Raw genomic sequence first — 23,076 nt, 5'->3', positions numbered from 1 at the left:
ATGTTTGAAAATATATTGCAAATTATCTTACTGGAACTTAAAAGTACAATCTGAGAAAATTAGAAAATCCACATAGCAAAAAAAGATGTTTTCAATGAAATGCAGTTTATTCCTGTATAATTTTGTTAACCAGTGTCGCCTCAATAAATTCAATAAAAAGGAAAAAAAGGAAAAGAAATGTACTTTGTCTTTCTCTCACACACGCAGAAACAGTATCGCATTGTTTCTTCTTCAGGGAGCAGCTGTGAAGGAAATTGGGGGAGGGAGAAGAACAAAACATTCTATCTTTGTGTTTACACAGAGCTAAGCTTTTAGTCCAGCCTTCCTTAACTGTAGGGGGTGTGACATGCATTAAAATTAAACAGCAATGATCCAAAGAAGCTTATAAAACAACTCGGAGGAAGCCAGTTACCAATACAAGACATCTCAAATTGGATGATTTTGCATGTGGGGACTGCCTGCATCTTGATAAAAAGGTATGTGCTGTAGTTTCAATTTTTATTTAGAATAAATAATGCTTAAAATAGAGACAGCCTTGACTTTCTATTGCCCCTTTTCAGCTAACAATTATAACTAACACGATTATGAGACTGACACACTGTCCACTGCACCAAGAGGGCCAATTAACTAACACAACTGAGGGCTTGGGCCAGTCGCTTTGAAGACTTGGTCTCATTTTTCTTCAAACAAATTTACAAGCTACCACATTTTGCCGTGCCTAATGCACACCCACATTTTTGTGCGCATTATACACAGGATTATTGTGTCCATTATTATACCCATGGTATGTAATCATTATACTTATGTATAATGCAAATCCTTATTTTTCCCTCAAAAGTTTGGGCAAAATAATGTGCATTATACACAGCAAAATACATAGATATTATTAGTGCCATTTTTCAGATGAGGAAACTTACACAGGTAACTTACACAACAGGCCTGAGGTAAGATCACCAACAGATGCCAGAACTGGGATGCCAACCCAATGCTGACTCACCTCAAAGTCTTCTGCTTGCATGATGCACCCTCTCTCTGTACTATATGAATCAGTGAGAGGACTTTCCATACACCAATACTCTACTAGATGAATTCTCAAACAATTGTTACCCAAATGTGCATTACAGTAAAATACTGAAAAATGAACTGGAATTCATTGCGTGGATAGAAATGCACTTAACAATATGGTACACTGCCCTGACTGGTGTGGCTCAGCGGGTGGGGGTTGTCCTGCAAATCCAAAAGTCACCGGTTTGATTCCTGGTCAGGTCACATACTTTGGGTGCAGGTCAGGTCCCTGATTGGGGGCATGTGAGAGGCAACCAATCAATGTTTCTCTCTCTTTCTCCCTTTCTTCCCCTCTCTCTAAAAATAAATAAAATCTTTTTTAAAAGGCACAAAAATATGTTCTTCAGAAGATAATATATTTTCCTGTTAGATTCAATAGCTAAATGGGTTTCCAAGATCCATTTACTCATGGAAATGTATTGTATTTTATTATGTGAAATCTAAAATCCTAGTTCTGCAGTTCCTTGAGGTCAGAGACTAGGTCTATGCTAACATGCAGGTGTTAGGAGTACAGAGTCCTAGGAGATCTGTTGGTATAAAGAAGTAACCTGGGCAAATTAACGTCACTGAGTACAAAGAGTTCAGTGCAGGACCCTTGCAGATAGGATGTTGTGGAGATTTGGTGCCTGGCACATGTGAAATACTGACGGTGAAGCTTCTGGGTAGGGAGCTCAACAAGTGTGAGCAGTGAGTCTCAGAGTCAGTGCTGACCCAGTGGACGCACCTTAACAGAACTATTTTTAATTATTTACTATTCAATTAAAATAATTTAAAAATTACATTTATTTTTAAAAGTATTTAAACTCTCATCATTAGGACAATCTTCTCATTAATATTAATTAGAAGTGAAATTGTAATATATATCCAAGTTTGTAGGTACATATTAATAATATGGTTTACCCTCAATAGGTAATCAGTAAGTGTTGGATGAATTAGAACGGAAAGGGCACTGAAAAAATTACGGATGCTATCAACCCTTCCTCTCACAACAATGTTTTACCTATAGGAAGAAATTATTTTACTAAAGAAGTATCTTTGGAACAGATGTGATCAAGGGAAAATAGCCTTGCTCTGAAATCCTCCTACAGAGCTTAAAATAAAACAAACAAACCAACCAACCATGTATTAACTGACAACAGAGCATTCTGTAATAAGATAGTTGTCAGAGTAAGACCTGTGGAACTGACTTTTAGTGTAGCTGTCACTTGGTGAAGCGAGACTCATCAGGTTGGAGGTGGCATGCATGGAAGCATGGTCCAGGGGTGCTGCAGAATGGACGGCTAGAGATGGGGCCCTTCTGGGCCTCAGTTTCCTCATTTGAACACCTGGAGGCAGAGGTTGGGTAAATGTCCTCAAAGGTCCTGTTTTGCAGACCCTGTAGAATGCGTGGCCCTCCTTTGAGGTTAGATCTTTTGGGCAAGGTGCTGAAAGTGCCCCTCACTGTGGTCTAAGAGTAGTGTTCCAGTGGTTCTAAGAGCCTCTTGGAAAAGGATGCAAATTTCTGTAGGTTTAGTCTGGGTTTCTGCACAGCCACCAGGAAAGGTTAAAAGACAGGTGTTTCTTACATTGCTGTAGGACTGATGGGAAATGGAACCTCAAAGACTAAGGAAGGTGAGTCTACCCTTTTCCCTGCAGACTTGCTAAAGGGGGACTCAGTGACTGCCTCTTTCTCACCATCGCCTTCTGTCAGCTTCTATTCATTATGTAATTTTTCTTTTGAAAACCGGCCAGGAAACCTTCAGAAGAAAAGCTATTGATCATTAAATGTTATTTGAAGGTTTAGAGACTCATAATAAAGTGGGTATAATTATTCTTATTATGACACATCCTTTTAAGTGCTCAAGTCTGAGAACATTTTGCTTGCATTGATTCAGTCCTCCTCACAGGGAGAATGGCAATGTGCTGGAAATAGCTCTCGTGCAGCGACAGGCAAGGAGTCACCTGGATGGGAGCAGCCTGAAAGCAAGTCAGTGACAGAAGCAGGAAACAAATGGGAGCTGAGACGCTGCTAGCAGCCCTGCAGCCCCCAGCCCTTGACTGCGGTCCCTCCTCAAAGCAGCTGCCATTGCTGGAAGAGCGCTTTGGGCAGAAATGCCTGTTACAAAGTTGTACGAAAGCTACTAGTTCTTCTCAAGTTAAATACACGTCTATTAAAAATGTCCCCAACAGAGTGTAAAAAATAAATAAATAAGTAAATTCAGGAAACAATTATTTGTTTCTGCTTTTCATAGTAACAGTTAACTAGCATCTAGTGAGCATTTTCTCTGTCAGACACTGCTCTAAATGCTCTCTATTTTCTCATTTAATTCTTGCAAAACTTCATGAGGTGGGTATGATTACTATTCCCACTTAATAGACCAGGAAACTGAAGCATAAATTAGACATAATTATACTTTGTATGTGGCAAAGTCAAAATTTAAAAACCCAGTCAGTTCAGGGTAACCGCTGCTTCTTTTTAAGGTTTCCAGGCCTCCTCTTGTGTTGGTAAACGGTGGGGTCAAGGAGGCGTTTCTCTTAAGAATCGTAAGATACTAAATGTTATGTGTGGTTTGTTTTCATTCTTTTCTCTCTCATGGTTCACTTGACAGCTTCAATATCTCCCTTTGCCTGCCCACCCACCCTAACATTGTTTCTGTTCACTCAAGAATCTACCTGGACTGACACTACAAGGTTCAGTGGATGAGTCCAAAGAGAATCTGACATAGTGCCCATCCTTGAAAAATGACTGACTAGGTGAGGGAGAGAGGGTGCAAAGTAATTCCAACAAACTCCATTTCCACGCAGAATGTGCTATAATGCAGGAGCAAAGGTTCTAGAGAGGGGCTTCCAGGGGAGGAGAACCGCACAACAGTGCTGACGATTCAGGTGGCTCTGGAGGAAGAGGGGCTGAGTGGGAGGATGGCCCTTGGAGGGGACCGGCCAGCCCAGAAAACGTTCTCCAGTGATAGCAGAGAAGACACTAGCTGCTTTGTTTCCTTTGGTTGCAGGTTTCAATGCCAGCCACCAGCCCCAAGATGGCGACGGCGCTGCTGCTGCTGCTGTTTTCAGCACTGGCTGGCCTCTTGGGTGGAGCCGAGGGACAAACATTCCACCTTGGGAAGTGCCCGACCCCTCCTGTGCAGGAGAATTTTGATATGAATAAGGTGCGGTACAAAGCTAATCTTCCCCTTGTTTTGCTATCTCCGGCTTACATAAGTACCCTACAAGGCTCAGTTTTATGGTTCTGCTTTGGTGGCCTTAGCAAGGCTATGGTAGGTACTTACCTTACTCCTGGTTCCCACCAAAACTGACTCTGAGACAAGAACCAGAGCCCCGAGTTTTTGTAATACGATCCCAGGAAGCACCAGTGAGCACGTAGGGAAAGTGAGATAAAGAGGGCAGAAAAGCATTAAAGAGTGCAATCAGGAGCAGGTTACTTTGTAAATACTGGGGTTCAATCCTGCTGGGGATCTTCTGAGGAAATATGTGGAATGCACCTCAGAATGGCCCACAGACAGATGCAAGTGGGCCATGGGAGCTCGCATGGCAAAGCTGCTTGGCACAGGAGGCAGAGGGGCAGTATGTGTGGGAGTTGTGATGGTAACCCAGAGGTGGGCTGAGAGGACACAGCTGCTGCAGTGCTGTTGTCCCCACTCTACAGATGAAGAAGCTGAATGTCAGGGAGCTTGTAACCTACTCAGTCACACAGCCAGTAAATGCAGACCAGGATTCAAAACAAGGCTTCTCAGAGTGCATAACACCCACGGGGTACCCCAAGTAGGGCCTAGGAGAGGACAGAACTCCCCAGGGGACCTTTTTGTTACCCACAATAAAGAGATATCAATATAACCAGCTCCCCTATGTAAGGCTTTTCTTCCTCAAATTAGGCCCAGCCTTACTGGAAATCGGGGTGGCCAGCGGGATGGAACAGCAGAAAGAGGCAGCTATTGGATGACATGACTTAGAGTCTCACGTTACTGCCAGCTCATGCCTAGAATCTCCCTATTAAGACATATTCTCCTTAGTAGAAGTTTGGATCTCTCTATTTTAAGGAGAAATTTACTTGTGAGGAACATTGATGCTATCAGTCACTCACACTTCAGTATGAATGAGTCTTGGGACCTCTTAGAGCACGGATTAGGTAAAGAATGAGGGAAGAGAGCTCAAAGCCTGAAGGGGATGGAGCAGGGAAGGGAGATACAGTACACCGAAGTCTACGTTGACTTTCTCCATTAACTATTAAGGGCTAATTCCTTTATTAAGGTATAGGAGGCTTTACAGAAAAAAATTCAGAGAATTTGAGTTCCATTTCAGTTTTGGAGTAAAAATCCCAAGATACTTTGGAAATTACAATTGATCTATATTTACAAGAATTCTTTGAAAAATGAAAAAGGAAGTTTTACTGTGATATAATCCATATACTATATAATTTACTGGTTTAGAGTGGTTTTTAGTATAAAAATCATCAATACAGTCAATTTTAGAACATTTCCATCATCTCAAAAAAAACTCCATACCCTTTAGCAGTTATTCCCCACTTCCCTCCAATATTCTCTGCTCCAGGCAGTAAATAATCTACTTTCTCTATGTATGAATTTGCCTATTCTGGACAGTGAAATCATATAATAGGTCTTTTGTGACTGACTTCTTTTACCAACATAATGTGCTCAAGGTTCTTCCATGTTGTAGTATGTATCAGTACTTCATTTCTTTTTATTACCAAATAATATTCTACTGTATGGATTATACCACATTTTACCCATCTGTTCATCATTTGAGCTTTTTACACTTTTTGAGCATCAGGAATAATGCTGCTATGAGCATTCATGTCCAAGATTTTTTTGTTTCCTTGTTTGTTTTTGTGGACATGTATTCTCAGTTTTCCAGAGTATATACCTAGGAATAGAATTACTAGGTCATATGGTAACTGTGTTTAACCTTTTGAGAAACTGTCAAGACTTTTTTCCAAAAGACCCGCACCATTTTACATTCTCACCAGGAGTGTATAATTCTAAGTTTTCCATAACTCTGCCCACACTTTTTACTGTCATCTTTCTGACTATAGCCTTTTTAGTGGATATGAAGTGTTATCTCATAGTGGTTTTGATTTGCATTCCCTTGACAGCAAATGATGTTGAGCATTTTTTCATGTGCTTATTGGAGATGTGCCTGTTTAAGTCCCTTGCTCATTTTTCAAGTGGGTTATTTATCTTTTAATTATTGAGATATGAGTTCTTTATATCTTCTACATACAAATTCCTATCAAATATGTGATTGGCAAATTTTTTCCCATTCCATGGATTGTCTTTTTATTTTATGGATACATGTACATTTTTAATATTAACGAAGTATAATTTATCTATTTTTTTTCTTTTTTTGCTCGTGCTTTTGGCATCATATCTAAAAAACCATTGCCTAATCCAGGGTTATAGAGATTTACTACTATATTTTCTACTCAAGATTTTTAAATCTCAGTCAGTGATCTGTTTTAAGTTAAATTTTGTACGTAGTATGATATAGGGATCCAACTTGTCCTTTCACATGTGGATATGCAGTTGCCCCAGAACTATTTGTTGAGAAGACTATTCTTTCCTCATTGAATAGTCCTGGCATTCTTGTCAAAAATCAATTGGCCATATATGTAAGGGTTTATTTTTGGACTCTCAATTCTATTCTGTTGATCTATTTGGTTATCCTTATGCCAGTATGATACAGTCTTGATTGCTATAGCTCTGTAGTTAGGTTTTGAAATCAGAATGTATGAGTCTTCCAACTTTTTTCTTTCAGCTATTTTGGGTCCTTTGCATCTCTGTATGAATTTTAAGATTAGTTTTTCAATTTCTGCAAAGAAGCCTATTGGGAGTTTTAATAGAGGTTACATTAAATCTGTGTGTGCATCAATTGCTATCTTAACAATCTCAAGTCTTCCAACTTATGAATTTAAGATACCTTTCCATTTATTTAGACCTTCTTTAATTTTTTCCAGAAATGCAGTTTTCAGAGTACAAGTTTTATGTTTCTTTGCTTAAACTTATTTCTAAGTATTATTCTTTTGATGTTATTGTAAATGGAATTTTCTTAATTTAACTTGCAGATTGCTCATTGTAAGTTTAGAAATGTATTTGATTTCTCTATACTGATCTTCTATACTTTAATCTTGATGAATTCCTTTATGAGTTCTAGTAGTTTTTGTATGTGTATGGATTCATTAGGATTTTCTATTTACAAAATCATGTCATCTGCAAATAGAGACAGTTATACTTCTTCCTTTCCAGGATTCTTTTTAAATATTTCATTTCCCTATGTAGATAAAGAAATTGAGACTCTAGAACCTGAAACAAAGCAAGAAAACAGATTCTTCACTAGAGCCTCTGGAAAGGAACTTAGCCTTGACAATATCTTGCTCTTAGCCCAGTGAGACCCATGTCAGACTTCTGACCTCCAGAACTATGAGAAAGTAAATTTGTGTTGTTTTAAGCTTACAGCAATTTATTACAGGAGGAATAAAAAACTAATAACTCTCTAATTTTTACACAAACTGTAGCTTAATATATATACCATTGGTCTTTTTATTAACTGTATCTTAGAGATAATTTCATATTACTCTTTTAAAAGAAGATGTATAACATTACACTGTATAAATGTCATTACTTATTTACCCATCCCCTACTAATGCTCACTGAAACTGTTTCCTGTCTTTTATTACTACAGATTGTACTGCAATAAATAATCTTACATACACATCATTTCTAATTATCAGAGAATACATTTCCAGACATGAATTGGCTAGGCCAAAGACTATGTGTATATTTAATTTTGCTAGGTATTGCCAAATCATAGTCCATAAAAGTTGTACATTAATTCAGTCTCTGTGCAAGGCAATATATGGACACAGGAGAGTGCCTGTCCTCACCCACACAGTTGCACACTTCCTTTAAAGTTGCCTGTGTACACCGAAGTTATGAACTGAGAGCACGCTTCCAGTGGAAGAATAATACAGGCCATCTATATCCTGATCACCTGCCTTGGTTGGTGTGGTTCATTTGGCTGGAGTGTCATCCTGTAACCAAAAGAGTTGCAGGTTCAATTTCTGATCAGGGCACATACCTAGGCTGTGGGTTTGCATCTCTGTTCAGGTGCGGACACATATGATCTTGATCCAGGCATGTAGGGGAGGTGACTAATCAATGCTTCTCTCTCCCATCAATGTTTCTCTCTCTCTAAAAGCAATGAAAAACAAAATGTCTTCTGGTGAGGATTTTAAAAAATCCTGATCATCTGCCAAAAGCCTTTGTGACCAACCCCCTGTGTGAGGTTCTATGAGAAGAATTCAACCACCGCTATAATCTCATGGTGAACATATCTGACTTTGTACACAATTCAAAGGTGCCTCAAAGAATCATAAAACATTTGAGATGGCACCTTACATCACCCAGACCAGCGATTTTCAACTTTTTCAATCTCATAGCACATGTAAACTAATTACTAAAATTCTGTGGCACACCAAAAAAAATATATTTTTTTTTTTTGCTGGTCTGACAAAAAATAGGTATAATTTTGATTCATTCACACACGGTAGCTATTGTTATTTTAGCTGTTATCATATTTTTATTTGACAATCTATGGGGAAGGAGGCCTGTGTCCCCAAGTAAATAGTAAGGTATTGTGTGTTTTAAAAATTCTTGCACACATACGTTGAAAATCGCTGATCTAGAATAATCTCTTCCTTCAACAGAGCTTCAAATTTCACATAGATTTTGGCTGAAGTGGACACTGAGAGTGTATCTAAGTAAAGAGCACCTTAGGAATAGAATGTGGCATTCAGCCAGTGCCCACACATCCGATTCACTTATTCCCCTTTGAATCAATATCTTGCTCAGTTGCTACTGGAAACAATGCAGTCCATTTTTCCTGGTTTCCCCCAAGAAAGGGCTCTGCTCTGAAAGACAACAAAGGAAAAGAGTTTGCTGGTCCCCAGAGAGCCACAGGGTTTTGCTCTATTTGTTGTCTCTGCAGTATCTTGGAAGATGGTATGAAATTGAGAAGATCCCAGTGAGCTTTGAGAAGGGCAGCTGCATCCAAGCCAACTACTCACTAATGGAAAATGGAAACATCAAAGTGGTAAACCAGGAGCTGAGGTGAGTAGCTGTGGTTTCAAAGGCATTGCATATCCTGGAGCCAACCCTGCAGAGAACGGTCCTGGTGTGACTAGGTGTCCTTGCAGTCTAGTTAAGGGAGGATTTGAGTATTGCCAGGTCTGGACTGCCTGCTCACAACAGGCCTTGAGAGGAGAGCTTTTGGCAGGCAGTACAGTGGGGATTAGAAGTCATTCACTCATTTCCATGACCACTTGCTGACCATGTATTTGGCACTGGATCCTGTGAGAGGCACTAGGGACTCAGTGGTAACCCAAACTGCAGGTTCCTGTTCTCACTGTAAATGAAGACTCTGGTAGCAAAGGACATCGGGGACCATCTTGTCTTACCTCCAAACCAAGAGAGAAGCCTTTTCTTTATCATCTACTGACAGCGCAGCCAGCTTTGCTTGATGCCTCTAGGAAACTGGGCGCTCATCACCATCCATGTCAGTTTATCCCATCTCCAGACAGCTTTAACCATTAGAAGACCCCTTTTCTAATGGTTAAATACATTTAGGATCAAATACGTAAGTAGTTGCACTCTAGGTTATGTGAATAGGATATCCTATAGAAGTGTACTTTCCTATTACTGAGGGCTTCTTACAGATTGATGTTTGACCCCCAAATTCACACTTTGAAAAGCAACCATAAAATTAAAAAAGACTCAGGAAAACTCCTACCCACCCTCTATCAACAAAGATAAGAGCAACAAGAAAAATAGTAACTAACAGTTTTTAATTATTTCCTATGTGCAAGGCACTATTCTGTGTGAATATGTATATACACATGTGTAACTACCTCTATGTATGGGTATGTATATACAGGATGGGCAAAGGTAGGTTTACAATTGTTGGTATGGAAAATAATGCAATAATTAATAAATAATGATAGAAGAATAAACTCTGTGTTTCACATACTCACAACTGTAAACCCAATTTTGCTCCACCCTGTATATTGATTTAATCCCAAAACAATCCTGAAGTAGTCCTATTATTAACCCCATTTTTATGGATATAGAAACTGAGGTACAGAGAAGTGAAGTAATTTGCCCAAGTGTCACACAGCTTGTAAATAACAAAGCTGAGATTCCAACCCAGGGGAAGAGAACCAGAGACAGAAAAAAGAAAAGGTGGGTACATAAGGTTGTTCTTCCAGTTCCTTAGAGGATCTGAAAATTGTGTTCACCTCCAAGAAAACAGCCCATCCTGGAAGTTACTTAGAGTCAGAAGGATTTTCTGAGGCCATCCTACCACCCACTAAGCTTCTTGTGAGCCAAAGCACAATGGGTTGACTCTCTGACTCTCCATAAACCAAAGAAACAAAGTAAGGATATTGAGGACCTCTAGGGAAAAGTTCAGCTCATTTCAGTGCCCAGGAAGGGCTGCAAGAATGGAGATGTAGACTCCCAGAAGATCTCACAGGAATTTTGCAGGCCCTGCAGTTGCAATGACTTTATTGCAAATCTTCTGTCCCATTTGAAGACCAAGAGTCAGACAATGACACAAATCCCGACACCTATGTGATCCCCTACCTCTCCTTTGGAGTTGGCCGAGATCCTGAGCGTTAGGTCACTCTACCTCTAGGATCACACCTGGTTAAGGTACAAAGAGATGTGAAGAAAAGTTTGCTAGTTCTAGATTCTCCTTCCAGGAATACTGCAGAGCGAGTGGAAACCACAGCAGGGAGTCTGAGCAAAACTTTAGCCAGTGTCAGGGAATTGGCAGGACAAAGCAGCTGACACAGGGTTGGGAGCTGAAGGGCTCAGGCTTTTGAGAAAAGCTGCCCATTTTCAAATCCTTGTTCTAACACTTACTAATGACCTCATGTTCGGTTACTTGTAATAATCCTCTAGGCCTCCCTGTCTACCTAAGTAAAATGGCAATAATCATAGCACCTCACCCAGAAAGTCTTTGTGAGCAAGAGTGAGGCAGCACGTATAGCAGTTAGACCAGTATTTGGCATATAGCAATCATTTAATAAATACTTCCTATTATTGTCGATCTGCTGCTACCCTTGAAAACATCCATGCATTTTCCCATGAACAAGTGAGTTTATGATCAGAAACGGGTATTCTAAAAAGTGTTCTGGGGCAGAATGCAAATGATAGTGAAAAGAGGAAAAGCCTGATGGGAAAAGATTGGTTTGTTGCTAAGCAACTGTGTGCAGATAGAAATGGACCATCTTCCCAATGGCTGAGTTCCAGGTCAGAGAGCAGGGCTGTCTCCGGCCCTATTCAATGACAAACAGACAATGCACCCAGGTCCATCCGAGTACATTTCCTACCCTCCCTTCCCTGGTGCTTATAGTATGGTTTCCAGGACATTCATCACCACTAACCATAGCCTACTGACTTTCTGACACATACTCTTGCTCCTCTAATTTTAGTTTGTCCCCTTGAGGACTGATAAACAAGCAGCTCCTCTCCTGACTTTCTAAGAAGAACCCCCTGATGTCTGAGCACCTGCCATGTGTGCTGCCTCCATCCCCAGGTCTTTCCCTTCTGCCCTGGGCCCACGGGGTCCCTGGGAGTTTTCCAGGAATGGAGTCAGCTCCCCTCAAAAAAGTACAAATTTTTCATACAACCTAAGACCATCGCTTTTATATTTATACCATTTTATCTTGCACCAGTAAGAAAGAAATGACACTGCCAATTTTAAGTGTAGGATGGTATTAATTGTAAGATGCACATTTCTTCATATTCATTATCTCTGAGATCTGAATGCACCCACAAATCACTGAAATAAGGTAAATGTTTGCTTACCACTTGCTTTTACCTGGCCCTACATCAAAACTTCCCACACACAATCAGAAGCTTGCTAAACTGGAAGGGGCCTCAGAGTTCATGTGTATGAACTCTTTTACGGGAAAGATGATGTCACATGGCCAAAAGAGGGTCTTGCATATCTCCTGACTTCATGTTTTGCATTATTTTGAGGAATCAAGTCTGTTCCTGTTTTTTCTTTCTTTGGCTTAGTCTTGTTTTTTAAGAGGTAATTCATTTTTTAAAAGTGAATTCTTAGTGTACTGCATTATTTTGTTGGCTTTTCCTTTCTATTTTTACTTCCTTTTCCTGAAGCTTTGCAGACCATTGCATACAGTCCAAAAGACAGTGTCAAAGTGCAAGGGCCTAACATAGTATCCAGTCCTGGAGCATTGCGATCGCTGCTGCTCATCACCTCAAGTCTATCTTCCTCCGCTTGGTGTCAGAGACAGTCGCAAAGTAAAAGGGAAAGAATGAAACTACAGGAGTCTAACCTGCCTTCAAGATCCCCTCTAACCAGAAATCATAATGTGGTCACTATAGTTCTTAGTGTAACAAATCTTGCCTTTCATTGATTTTTGGCTTTCAGTGAGTTCAGGTTATTTTTTAACTCATTGTAGATCTGATGGAACTGTGAATCAAATTGAAGGTGAAGCCTCCCCGGTCAACCTCACAGAGCCTGCCAAGCTGGAAGTGAAGTTTTTCTGGTGTAAGTATTTGCTTCTCTCAGAAGGTTTCAGGGACAGGAGATAGGCACACTGAGGATTAGAGCCCTGGGCCAGAGCACTCATGTCACATCTGAGTGTAATCCATTATGAATCAATGTGGAATTATTTATTATGAACTTACCATATTCCAGGTAACAGGCAAGTAGCTGGAGATGCAATGATGAGGAAGACAGGGCTGACCCTTGTCCCAGGCAGTTTACTATAAAACTACAGTGAGATTTTCAACAGAGGAAGCAGAGATTGAAGCAGTAGGAGGTCCAATCCAGTCTTGTTTCCTAGTGGAAACTAAAGCCTGAAAAATGAATAGTTATTAGCAGAACAACTAACACGTACAAAAGCATAGAGATAAGAGACTGACAAGAGTGAAAGTAATTGTTGGGGTCCCGGAGAGATATATAATCACAGGCATTCACCCTCTGAATTCTGGGCTAACTGAGGAATGCACGTAGGCAACAGGGAAAGCATCACACGTTAGTTTTGTTGCTGATACAGATACACTGGAGGATTCAGCTCAGAACTGTGAGGTTTTCTAATGCCAAAAGTGCTTGGGGCAGTTCTTGAAGTCACTAGATGCAAGAGAAATCACTACCCTCCTCCTCCATTCCCCCACAGATGAAGGACCTAGAGTGGGGCAGAGAGGAATTTCTTATTCTACAGACCGAGATAGGAATACTGAGAGGAAGAGAGAACAGTTCCTCCCACACATACGACCATGGGCAATTAATTTCACATCTACCCTTACTGTTGTGAAGATAAATTAGATAACACATGCTCTGTAAGTTGTAAAGGGCTTTGTACAGGTCAGTTTCTCTTGTGACTTCTACAAATAAGAAAGTGAGGTAAAGAAAAGCTAGGTGATATAGGCACGGTCACTGGACTAATTAGAGGGACTAAAACCTAGGTATCCAAACTTTCAACTGAGGGATGGGGATGGGAGTCAAGGTCAAATGGTATGTGTACAATCTTCATAAGGAAGCTTTCAACAGGAACTGAAAGGGGCAAGGGTGACTGGGGAAGCAGAGGAGGAAGAGATTTATTGTAGTTGAAGGGATTAGATATTTGCATTGGGTTTTGCAGGGTGTATGGGAAATTATGGGAAAGGATGTTCCAAGTGGAGGGAATGGCATGAAAAAAGGCCTGAAGGTTCCATGGCATAGGAGACAAGACTGGGGGTGGAGGTGGGGTAGGTCTCTAATGTCATGTTGGAGAGTTTGAATGTTCTTCCATGAGAAATAAGAGACTGTCAAAGTTTTCTAATGGAGACATAGAAGTTTTCTTTACTAAAAGGAAAATATCTGGGTAAATTTATGCTTGGGTGCTAGACCCTATAGGGAGGAAGACAGAATGTGTATGCCTGAGGGTGTGCAAAGTGGGGCACAATGTTGTTGCTGACATGTCACTTAGGGCTGAAAAGCTCTCAGTCCAGGTGGAATACACAAAGCAATTGCAATTCAACAGTAGCAGATATATATGAATATATGCTCTCATGAGTGAGCCAGGCAGGTGACGCCAACCATGCTAGAAATGTAAGTGAGAAACAATACTCAGTTTAGCTCCTGCAGCCTTGTCCAGGCTTCCATCCAGACATCCTCCATGTCTTTTTCTGTTTTATATTTGTAAACAGATAGAAAGTGAGAGGTAGGAGGTACTTTAGTGGGTGGTCATCTGAACTAATCCTCTTGGGTGGTCCTGATAATCATCTGGGTCCTTGATCCCCAGCCAAACTCTAACCACACTCACACTGCCTTCTTTGTCCAGCAGCTTAGCTCTGGTTCAACTTGGCAACAGTGAAATTATTTTTGAGTGGAGGGGGTAAGATGCTTAAAACTCAGGAAAGCAAATCACCTAGGACTGCATATGTGTGCAAGTCTTTTGTTCTCATGAGGTCAGCACACATCTCTCTCCCATGCGGGTTCATCTTCCACTTGAATTTAACAAGCTATGCTATCCGTTTCCTTCACTTGAAGCTTGGCTGTGGAGGTCAAATTCACAGAGGAAATTTCTGGGTTCAGATAGAGAGTGTAAATACCCCACCTCTCCTCTTATGGACCCTTTTAATTTTGGGCTTTCAATGCTATGCAGGTATCAATCAATGAATCCTTATAGACCTTTTGTAAGGAAAAGCTTATAACCTGTTGCCACCTAATTTACCATAGTCTTAAGAATGGGAGGATTTTCAAAGAGCAGGCAGGAAGAAAAACAAAGAAACCAATGTTAGCCCTTGCGTCCTCCCTCGGTCAAGTTCTATAGGAAGCTGGCTGGTACCAACTTAGAAAGCTTGAGGCCCCTGACCTTGCATTCTTGACTCTGCTTTGCTAAGTAGCAACTCCATATGCATTGGTGCTAAGTACAACCTGTCAGTCTAGGGGGTCCAGCCAAACTCAGCAGTTACTATGGGCTTCCTGAGACCACCCTGCTACCAGATCCTATCAGGGAAGATCCAGAATGTTAGCTCTGAACTCTGGCTGCATATTAGAATTACAAGTGGGAGTGGGACAGTTATTTTTCAAAGTGCCCATATGGTTTCCACATGAAGCCAGAATTAAGAACCACTGATCTAGAAGAACCAGGACCCCAGAAAGTGACTTCCAGGTCCTAAAGATGAAGGTTTCTATTACTCTGGTCCTTCATAATACTGCCCTCCTCTGGTTCTCAGTGATGCCGTCAGCTCCGTACTGGGTCCTGGCCACCGACTACGAGAACTACGCCCTCGTGTACTCCTGTACCACAATCATTTGGCTGTTTCACTTAGATCATGTTTGGATCATGGGAAGAAACCCTTATCTCCCTCTAGAAACAGTGACGCATCTAAAAGATATCCTGACCTCTAATAACATTGACATCGAGAAAATGACTATCACGGATCACGTGAACTGCCCCGAGTTCCTGTAACAGGCTCTAAAGGGAGGCTGCATTCACCCCATGTTCCTCCTTTTGATTTGCCTTTTCCCCATCCCACCCTCCTCTCATAACAACAAACCAACCCACCAAGGGAAACCACTGCAAATACTGAAGGGAAATTTGATGGCAGAAGCCGGTGGAGAGGAACTCAAGGAGAGTTGGCCCAAGCACTTAACCATATACTACCCTGTTACCTTGTGTGCCTAATAATAAACTTTTGCTGACTTGCTGTTCTCACAGTAAATTTTGAATTGAATCATTTGTGGATTTTTAATTACTAACTTGTACTTGGAAATCCTTAATCAGTTATGTTGAAAAAACTAAGCACTGAACAGTTTAAGTTCGAAGGTTAACCACCCTGTTTCTGGAAAGAGAAAGATGAAGGCATATTCTCAATGACCCAGCGGGTGCCCCCTTCTACATTAGGCACTCTTTTGCAGGGGGACCATTTTGGGCTTTTGAGTTTCTGGCAGGCAGTTTCCTTGAAGCATTTACTTTGTCATCAGGACGTCCTCAGAGTTGGGCAGAAGAATAGGACCATCTTGGGATCTGTACAAGAATGAAGTGAGTCTATTGGGGGAGGACTTATGGGCATTTTTAAAAGAAAACGGCTTTTTCGGGGGAGGGAGGGGATTTTTTATTCAACTCATATTTAACTGAGGCCCAACTGCATTCCAGGCATTGAAAAGTATAGAATCTCTGTCCTCCCACAGAGGATCACAGACCAGTAAGGGAGAATGACAAGTTAAAATAAAATTATAACCCAAGATGAAGAATGCAAAGGTAGAGGCATGTGAAGAAGCCACAGGAGCTCTAAGAAAGTCTCAAACCCTGCAAGACACAGGTACCCACAAGGTTGTACAGTCACACCTCCAGGTGTTCCAACTTCAGGGAGTCAGGACCTACCTTGGGGTTGTTATTTTTTATTGTGACTTTCAAAATCAGAAAGACCCCAGAATTATTATCCTACATTTCATTTAGCTCACATAACATTTATAATCTACTAATGCTTTGAGAAATGAATAGAAAGTTAAGCCATTTGATTTGATTTGTACTTTTTCAACATGAATATAAAATATTAATTTCCTTAAGCACTAGAGACTCTTTAATGCTTTATGTTAAAGGTTACAAAAATTCCAAGGATCTTAATATATATAGTTTTCATTTTACTAAATAAATATGATCTCAAAATGTAGTTCCAGGTTTGAAATTCCTTTTTTTTAATTTAATTTTAATTTATTTTTTCAAATACATTTGTCTCTGCCTCCCCCGCCCCCCGCCGCCGCCCCACCAGGTTTGAAATTCTTAAAGGCTGAAAAACACTGGGCAAAAAGGCAGTAGGGAGAATGCAGGTATTGAAGGAGAAGACCCTCCCTTCTCAGCTCTGCCTGCCGCTGGGCCCTGGGCTTTCTCTCACTACCTACCCCACCAGAGAGCACTTGGCTTCTCTTATAAAATACAGCTCTTCCCAAGAGTGTTAAGGTGCCTATATATTTCTTATAGTACAAAAGAAGTTGTGATTGCATTACTCTTAACGGCTATCTGGCAACACGTAAAACAATGAAAGTGACTACACTTTGCACCTGTTCTAGTGTCTTGCCCAAAACAGAAGCTCAGAATTTTTTTATGTGAACAAATTACTGAATGGTTGGATAGAAGGGTGGACTTGAAGTTTTTGATAAAGGAAACTGTGAAGCAGGTATCAGGGATGACTGATTCTGAGGGGGAAAAAATGTGAATCTAGAGGGCAGCATGAGGCAGCAAATATCTAAAAGAAACGTGGGGGGGAAGGGGGCAAAAAAATCCAGAAGGGAGAGGAAGAGAGGGAAAGTGGGAGGAAAACAACAAAATAAAGACAGTAGTATTTAATAAATCCCCCTGTACCATCTTCAGTTTCAACAGTCATCAGTGTTTCACTAACCTTGTTTTAACTATCATCCACTACCCCCAGTTTTTTTCCTAAAGTGTTTTGAAGCAAATCCCAGTTATCACAGCCTATTATTTTGCCCAAAACTACCTACATGTAAATCTCTAGCAAATGCACTTTTTAAACAAACAAACAAACAAACAAACCAAAGGTGCTGAGAGAATTCAATCTCTATGTAATTTAAAGACTATCCCTCTGGCCAGATGGCTCAGTTGGTTGGAGCATAGTCCCATACACCAAAAGGCTGCAGGTTCAATTCCCAGTCAGGGCACATACTTAGGTTGCAGGTTTGATCCCCAATCCAGGCACATACAGGAGGCAACTGATTGATGTTTTTCTCACATTGATGTTTCTCTCTCTCTCTTCCCTCATTTCTCTCTATTAAAAAACAAATTAATGGACATACTCTTGGGTGAGGACTTTAAAAATAATAATAAAAATAATAAACAAAGATTATTTTAAATAATCTAGATGAAGGGAACAATGCATACACAAATGTTCATCTTAGTTTTACTTGTAGCCCCCAAACTGAAAAGAGCTAGACTAAAACAACAGAGGAATGGGATCATAAATTAAGGAACAGCCATTTGATATAATGTTGGGCATTCATTAAAATTTGTAGATATTGCCCTGGCTGGTGTGACTCAGTGGATTAAGCATCAGCCTGTGAACCAAAGGGTCACTGGTTTGATTCCGTCAGGGCACATGCCTGGGTTGCGGACCAGGCCCCCAGTAGGTGGCACTCTAGAGGCAACCACACATTGATGTTTCCCTCTCTCCCTCCCTTCTCCTATCCAAAAATAAATAAATAAAACCTTTTTAAAAAAATTGTAGTTATGAGGACTACACAACCATATGGGAGCTGGTGCCTACCTACCCACACTCACTGCTAGGGGAGAGGGTGTTGTTTCTGCATATGACCTTGCTGTCTGCAGAGCTAACATCGATAGTATGTGTTCCACCTCACCTGCCATGCGCAATTGGGCCAAGGTGTATCCACTTGGTGACAGCCAATCCAAGGCTGAGCAGAAACCTCTGATGTTTGTGGTCTAACTGAATGGAAAAGGTAAATTAGGCCAATCAACTCAGGATTTGACTATAAAACATCTAGAGAGAGATGATTAAAAACTGTGGAACTCTAAAGTCATGTAGTTTAGGGTAGCCATTATTGGCAATGCACATCTGAAATTATGAGAATACAGAACAGAAATGCAAAGATAAGCAGGAACCCCACTGAAGGCCCCTGACAGAACAACTTCAGTAGCTGATGGTTTTCCAGCCGCAGTTCCAATTCCTGTGGAACTTCACTGCTTAGGTTACTGTCCTTGCATTTCTGTAAGATTAGGGACACACACACACACACACACACACACACACGCACGCATACCTTTTTTTTCTGAGATAATTTAACTTGACAAAGTGAATGTTCCTTGCACCCAAAATAGCCCTAAGACAAATGTTCATAATATAATGTTGAGTTAAAGGATGCAGAATTTTAACTGTTATTTAAAATTACATGAAATGATCGCATAAAATCAAGGATTAAAAGTGAACAGAAGAAAATGAAAGCCATTAGTGTCTTAGAGTGGTAGAATTACAAGGTGATTTTTTTTTCCCTTTTTTAAAAAATGTTATTGGTGTTTGTAATGTAGGCCCAAAACTTTAGACCCTAAAACTTCCTCCTAGGTCAATGTGATTCTCTGGCAAGTCTACTGTTAAGTCCCAAAGAAATAGGCCTCTTCTTCCAACAATTCTCTCAGACTTCAAGGCTTTTCTGGACTATTCTCCCATCCCACCACACTCTAAATACAGCTGAGATGATGGTTTGATTTGTGAATATAGGGTGTGTTATTAAAGCAATCTTTACTACCAACAAGCTCCTCCATCCACTTCTAGAAGACATGAAGGCAGATATCAAGTAATTTAGAAAATTTTTATTTCCACAGTTGTCTAAACATTGTATTATCTTATAAAAAATTTTTAAAAAAGACCATTCACCTTGAAAACTATGAAAAATTATTTTAAAATTTAACACTTGTTAAATATGGTCAACTTTAATGCTAAAATCAGTATTTTAACTAAATACCAAATATGAAATCAAAATAGACTGTTCAAGAGCTACCTGTCCCTGGCTGGTATGGCTCAGTGGATTGAGCACCAGCCTGCAGACCAAAAGGTTGCCAGTTTGATTCCTCAGGGCACGTGCCCGGGTTGCAGGCCAGGTCCCCTGTCGGGGGTGTGTGAGAGGCAACCAATCAATGTTTCTCTCACACATCAATGTTTCTTTCCCTCTCTTTCTCCCTTCTTTCCCCTCTCTCTCAAAATAAATAAATAAAATCTCCTTTTAAAAAAAAAGGTTATCTAATGTTTTCCAGCAGAATAAGGTAATCTGAACTCTTGGTAATGCAGGGAGGAACTGTGGTGGAAAATGTGCTTGGATGGGATTTAGTGCTATTCCAGCCCTGGACTAGTTAGCCTGTTACTCCAACAGATCTTTTCCCCTCCAGGCCTGTGGCATCACTTGCATGTCAACATTGAAAGAGCCAAAATAGATGAGGTACCTCTAAGGACTCTTCCAGGTCAAACATTTATAGTTCTATGGTTTTGTATCTGGTTAATAAAGTATAATTTTTGCTTAAAAAGAAAGAAGGAGTATCTGCACCTTTTTAGGAAAAATTAGCCAAACACTTAAAAAACCAACTCTTTGCATCGTTTTGTACCACCTTCTAATCCTTATCAAGTACACACATACACACATTTTTCTGTTTTTAAATGAATATGTCTTTTTTTATACTATACATTACTTGGATGTATATGTTTTTCCATTAGAATACACACATTATGCCAATATAACATGTTATATTCAAATGATTGCATTGCAAGTATTTTATTTAATTCTCCTTAATTTTCCTAGGTTGATAATTATAATTAAAATATAAAAATGCCAACCTTAAGCCAGCTCTTCCACAACGTTCAATGATCCAGTGACCCAGGGAGCAATAGCTCATTGAATTATAAAATGACTCTTCAATGAGCAAGGTTGGAAGGAAACTTGAGACAAGTGCTGTCAGAGCTTGATACACATGGTCAATTACATAAACCTTTATTCCTGATCTCTCAACCTAAGGGTGCTAAAGTCCTAATGATGCCTCTAGATACTTGCAGACAGGTAAGTGCTCAGATATTGCTCAGTCATTTTTGGTGCTCCCTGATTGACATGTACTCTCCTGCTTGACATATCAGTCCTCTCAGTGGCCCTTCCTGCCCAGACTTCCCTCCTCTTTTCTCTCTGCTCTTTCTCAGGTACCAGTATACTGCTTCTCAACCAAAACATGAGAGAGTGAGCAAAAGAATGCAGAGACTGCAAAGAATTCCCCTAAGCAAACTAGATTTGCTTTCATGCCTCATCTGAGAACCACTACTTTGTCAAAGAGAACTATTTATCACTCTCTGTGTCTTCCGGCTCTACACATTTGGTATACATCATTTCTCTTACTGAAATCTCCATCTGTCAAAATCCAACCCATAAAGTGTACTTCAATATTTTTCAGAGAAATTTGACAAAATCTGACAGAGATGATACACCTTTCATCTAGTAATTCTATACTCTGGTAAATATCCTAGAAACACTCTTGCATATGAGTACAAGGAGATATGTGCAAAAAATGTTCATGGCATCTCTGTCCGAAAGACCAAGAAACTAGAAACAACCTAAATGTCCACCAACAGAAGAACTGATTTTAAAATTGTAGTACACACACACACACACACACACACAGACACACACACACAGAATACAAAGCAACCGTGAAAACAAAGTAGAGCTCTGTGTGTCAATATATATAATTTATAAAATATACATATTTATATATAAGTTAAAATATACAGAAAGATAAAAACAATATGCAGAATGATATAATATGATGTTTTATCTAGAATGACATATTTCAGAATAATAGATATTTAATAAAAGTATAATGAAGTTAGAAAATAACACCAAATTCAAGGTCCTGGTTACCTCCAGGGGATAAAGAGAAGGGTTTGCAAGTGAGTGGGGAAACACAGGTGGCTTCTATTGACATAATAATTTATCAGTTTCCTGTGGTTGTAACAAATTACCGCAAACCTGGTGGCTTAATACAACAAAAATGTATGCTTTCACAGTTCTGGAAGCCAAAAGTCCAAAATTATTATCACTAGGCTAGAATGAAGGTGTGGACAGGAGGTGTTCCCTCTGGAGACTCTAGGGGAGATCTGTTCCTTTCATCTTTCAGCTTCTGGTGGCTTCCAGCATTCCTTGTTTTATGGCCACATCACTACAAACTTTAAATATCTTTCTGCCCTGTAATCACAAGACATTCTCATGTGTGTGCATCTCTGTGTGTGCACATGCATGTTTGAAATCTTTCTCTTTTTATCTCTTATATAGACACTTGTAATGGCATTTAGGGCCCATCTGTATAATTCAGGATAATCTCCCTATCTCAAGACCCTTAACTTAATCACATCTGCAAAGATCATTCCTCTAAATTTAATATTTACAGGTTTCAATGATTAGGACCTGATATCTTTAGGAAGGAGGGCATTTGCAGCTGAGTGGCAGGAGATAGTAGACATAGACTCATGACTTTCCACCATAAGTTACAGTTAAATGTGCATATGTCTTATGTCAGACACAGATCATGACCTTGGGTTATAATTATTTGTGCATATGTCTTACGTCAGATAAAGATCATAAACTTCTCATGGAAAGACGGATCTTCAGGAGGCTGCAGAGCAAGTGTAATGGGAAAGGTAGAAGACTAGGAGTCAAGCTCTAAGAGTAAGGTATATAAATCTGTCATTTTAGAGGGAGGCAATTCTGCATAAAATGAGATCCAGAATATGATATCTAAAATCTGACCCTTATCATTTTTAGAAACTTTTGTGAGTCCCTTGAAGATATTAAATTACAATTTTAAAGAGTGGCACCTTTGCCAACAATTAATGAGGCCTGAAGACTAAAACACAAAAAACTTTCAAAACTGAGTGGATTATTGCCAACTTCTAGCAATAGAATTTCAAGCGTTGAGGACAGGTCAGGGGAAAAAATTCCAGTCGTGTTACATAGACAGCTGTGAAATTCACCTACTTTTAATCTAAACCTACTGTCTCAACCCCTCCCAGGTCAAAAGAGCTGCCAGTAGTCTGTAAGTAAGCTTGGACCCCAGTAAATAACACATGGGCTCAGGAGCTCTCTGACTATAATGGACCAGAGGAAGCAGGTGGCCACTCTTGCCTCCTTAGTCACATTTCCACTGTGACCAAGCTCATATTAATTATTTTGCCTGTGGCCTGGTCCGTGCAAGGCTCATGAGGCCAGGACATGAACCACAAAGTCAGAGAATTCTCTGCACCCTCCCTCCTCAAAGGAAGGAGTGGTTGGAATGGCCACAACCAACACTACTGGAAAATATTATGGAAATCTACAAAAGTGAGGCTCACATATCTGGCATTCTGCCTAAGGGCATTTTGTCAAGTACCATGCATGGAGAAAAGCCTAGATGGGTCATTTTTGTACCTATGAATTAATAATATG

General features: G+C 40.1%; 1 protein-coding gene across 3 annotated transcripts in view; it reads left to right on the top strand.

Annotated features, from left to right (window-relative positions):
* Positions 1-309: 309 nt before the first annotated feature.
* APOD (apolipoprotein D) overlaps positions 310-23,076 on the top strand; it is a 251,879-nt gene continuing 229,112 nt past the window's right edge. Inside the window, exons 1-6 of one of the 3 annotated variants that reach the window (XM_054575098.1) lie at positions 310-476; positions 1,588-1,594; positions 4,053-4,208; positions 9,061-9,182; positions 12,563-12,651; positions 15,327-15,815. In XM_054575098.1, the coding sequence (XP_054431073.1) occupies positions 436-476; positions 1,588-1,594; positions 4,053-4,208; positions 9,061-9,182; positions 12,563-12,651; positions 15,327-15,562 (651 nt within the window). In that variant the 5' untranslated portion in view covers positions 310-435 and the 3' untranslated portion in view covers positions 15,563-15,815. Of the gene's footprint in view, positions 477-1,587; positions 1,595-4,052; positions 4,209-9,060; positions 9,183-12,562; positions 12,652-15,326; positions 15,816-23,076 lie in introns of those variants that run through there. The other 2 variants (XR_008529288.1, XM_054575097.1) reach the window with 2 other exon arrangements.

This window comes from Pteronotus mesoamericanus, unplaced genomic scaffold (assembly GCF_021234165.1).
Source record: "Pteronotus mesoamericanus isolate MK-2021 breed Mesoamerican mustached bat unplaced genomic scaffold, CSHL_Meso_final contig_27, whole genome shotgun sequence".
Taxonomy (NCBI): Eukaryota; Metazoa; Chordata; class Mammalia; order Chiroptera; family Mormoopidae; genus Pteronotus; species Pteronotus mesoamericanus.
The sequence above is the reverse complement of the archived record's forward strand: the minus strand, read 5'-3'. Positions and strand labels throughout refer to the sequence as shown.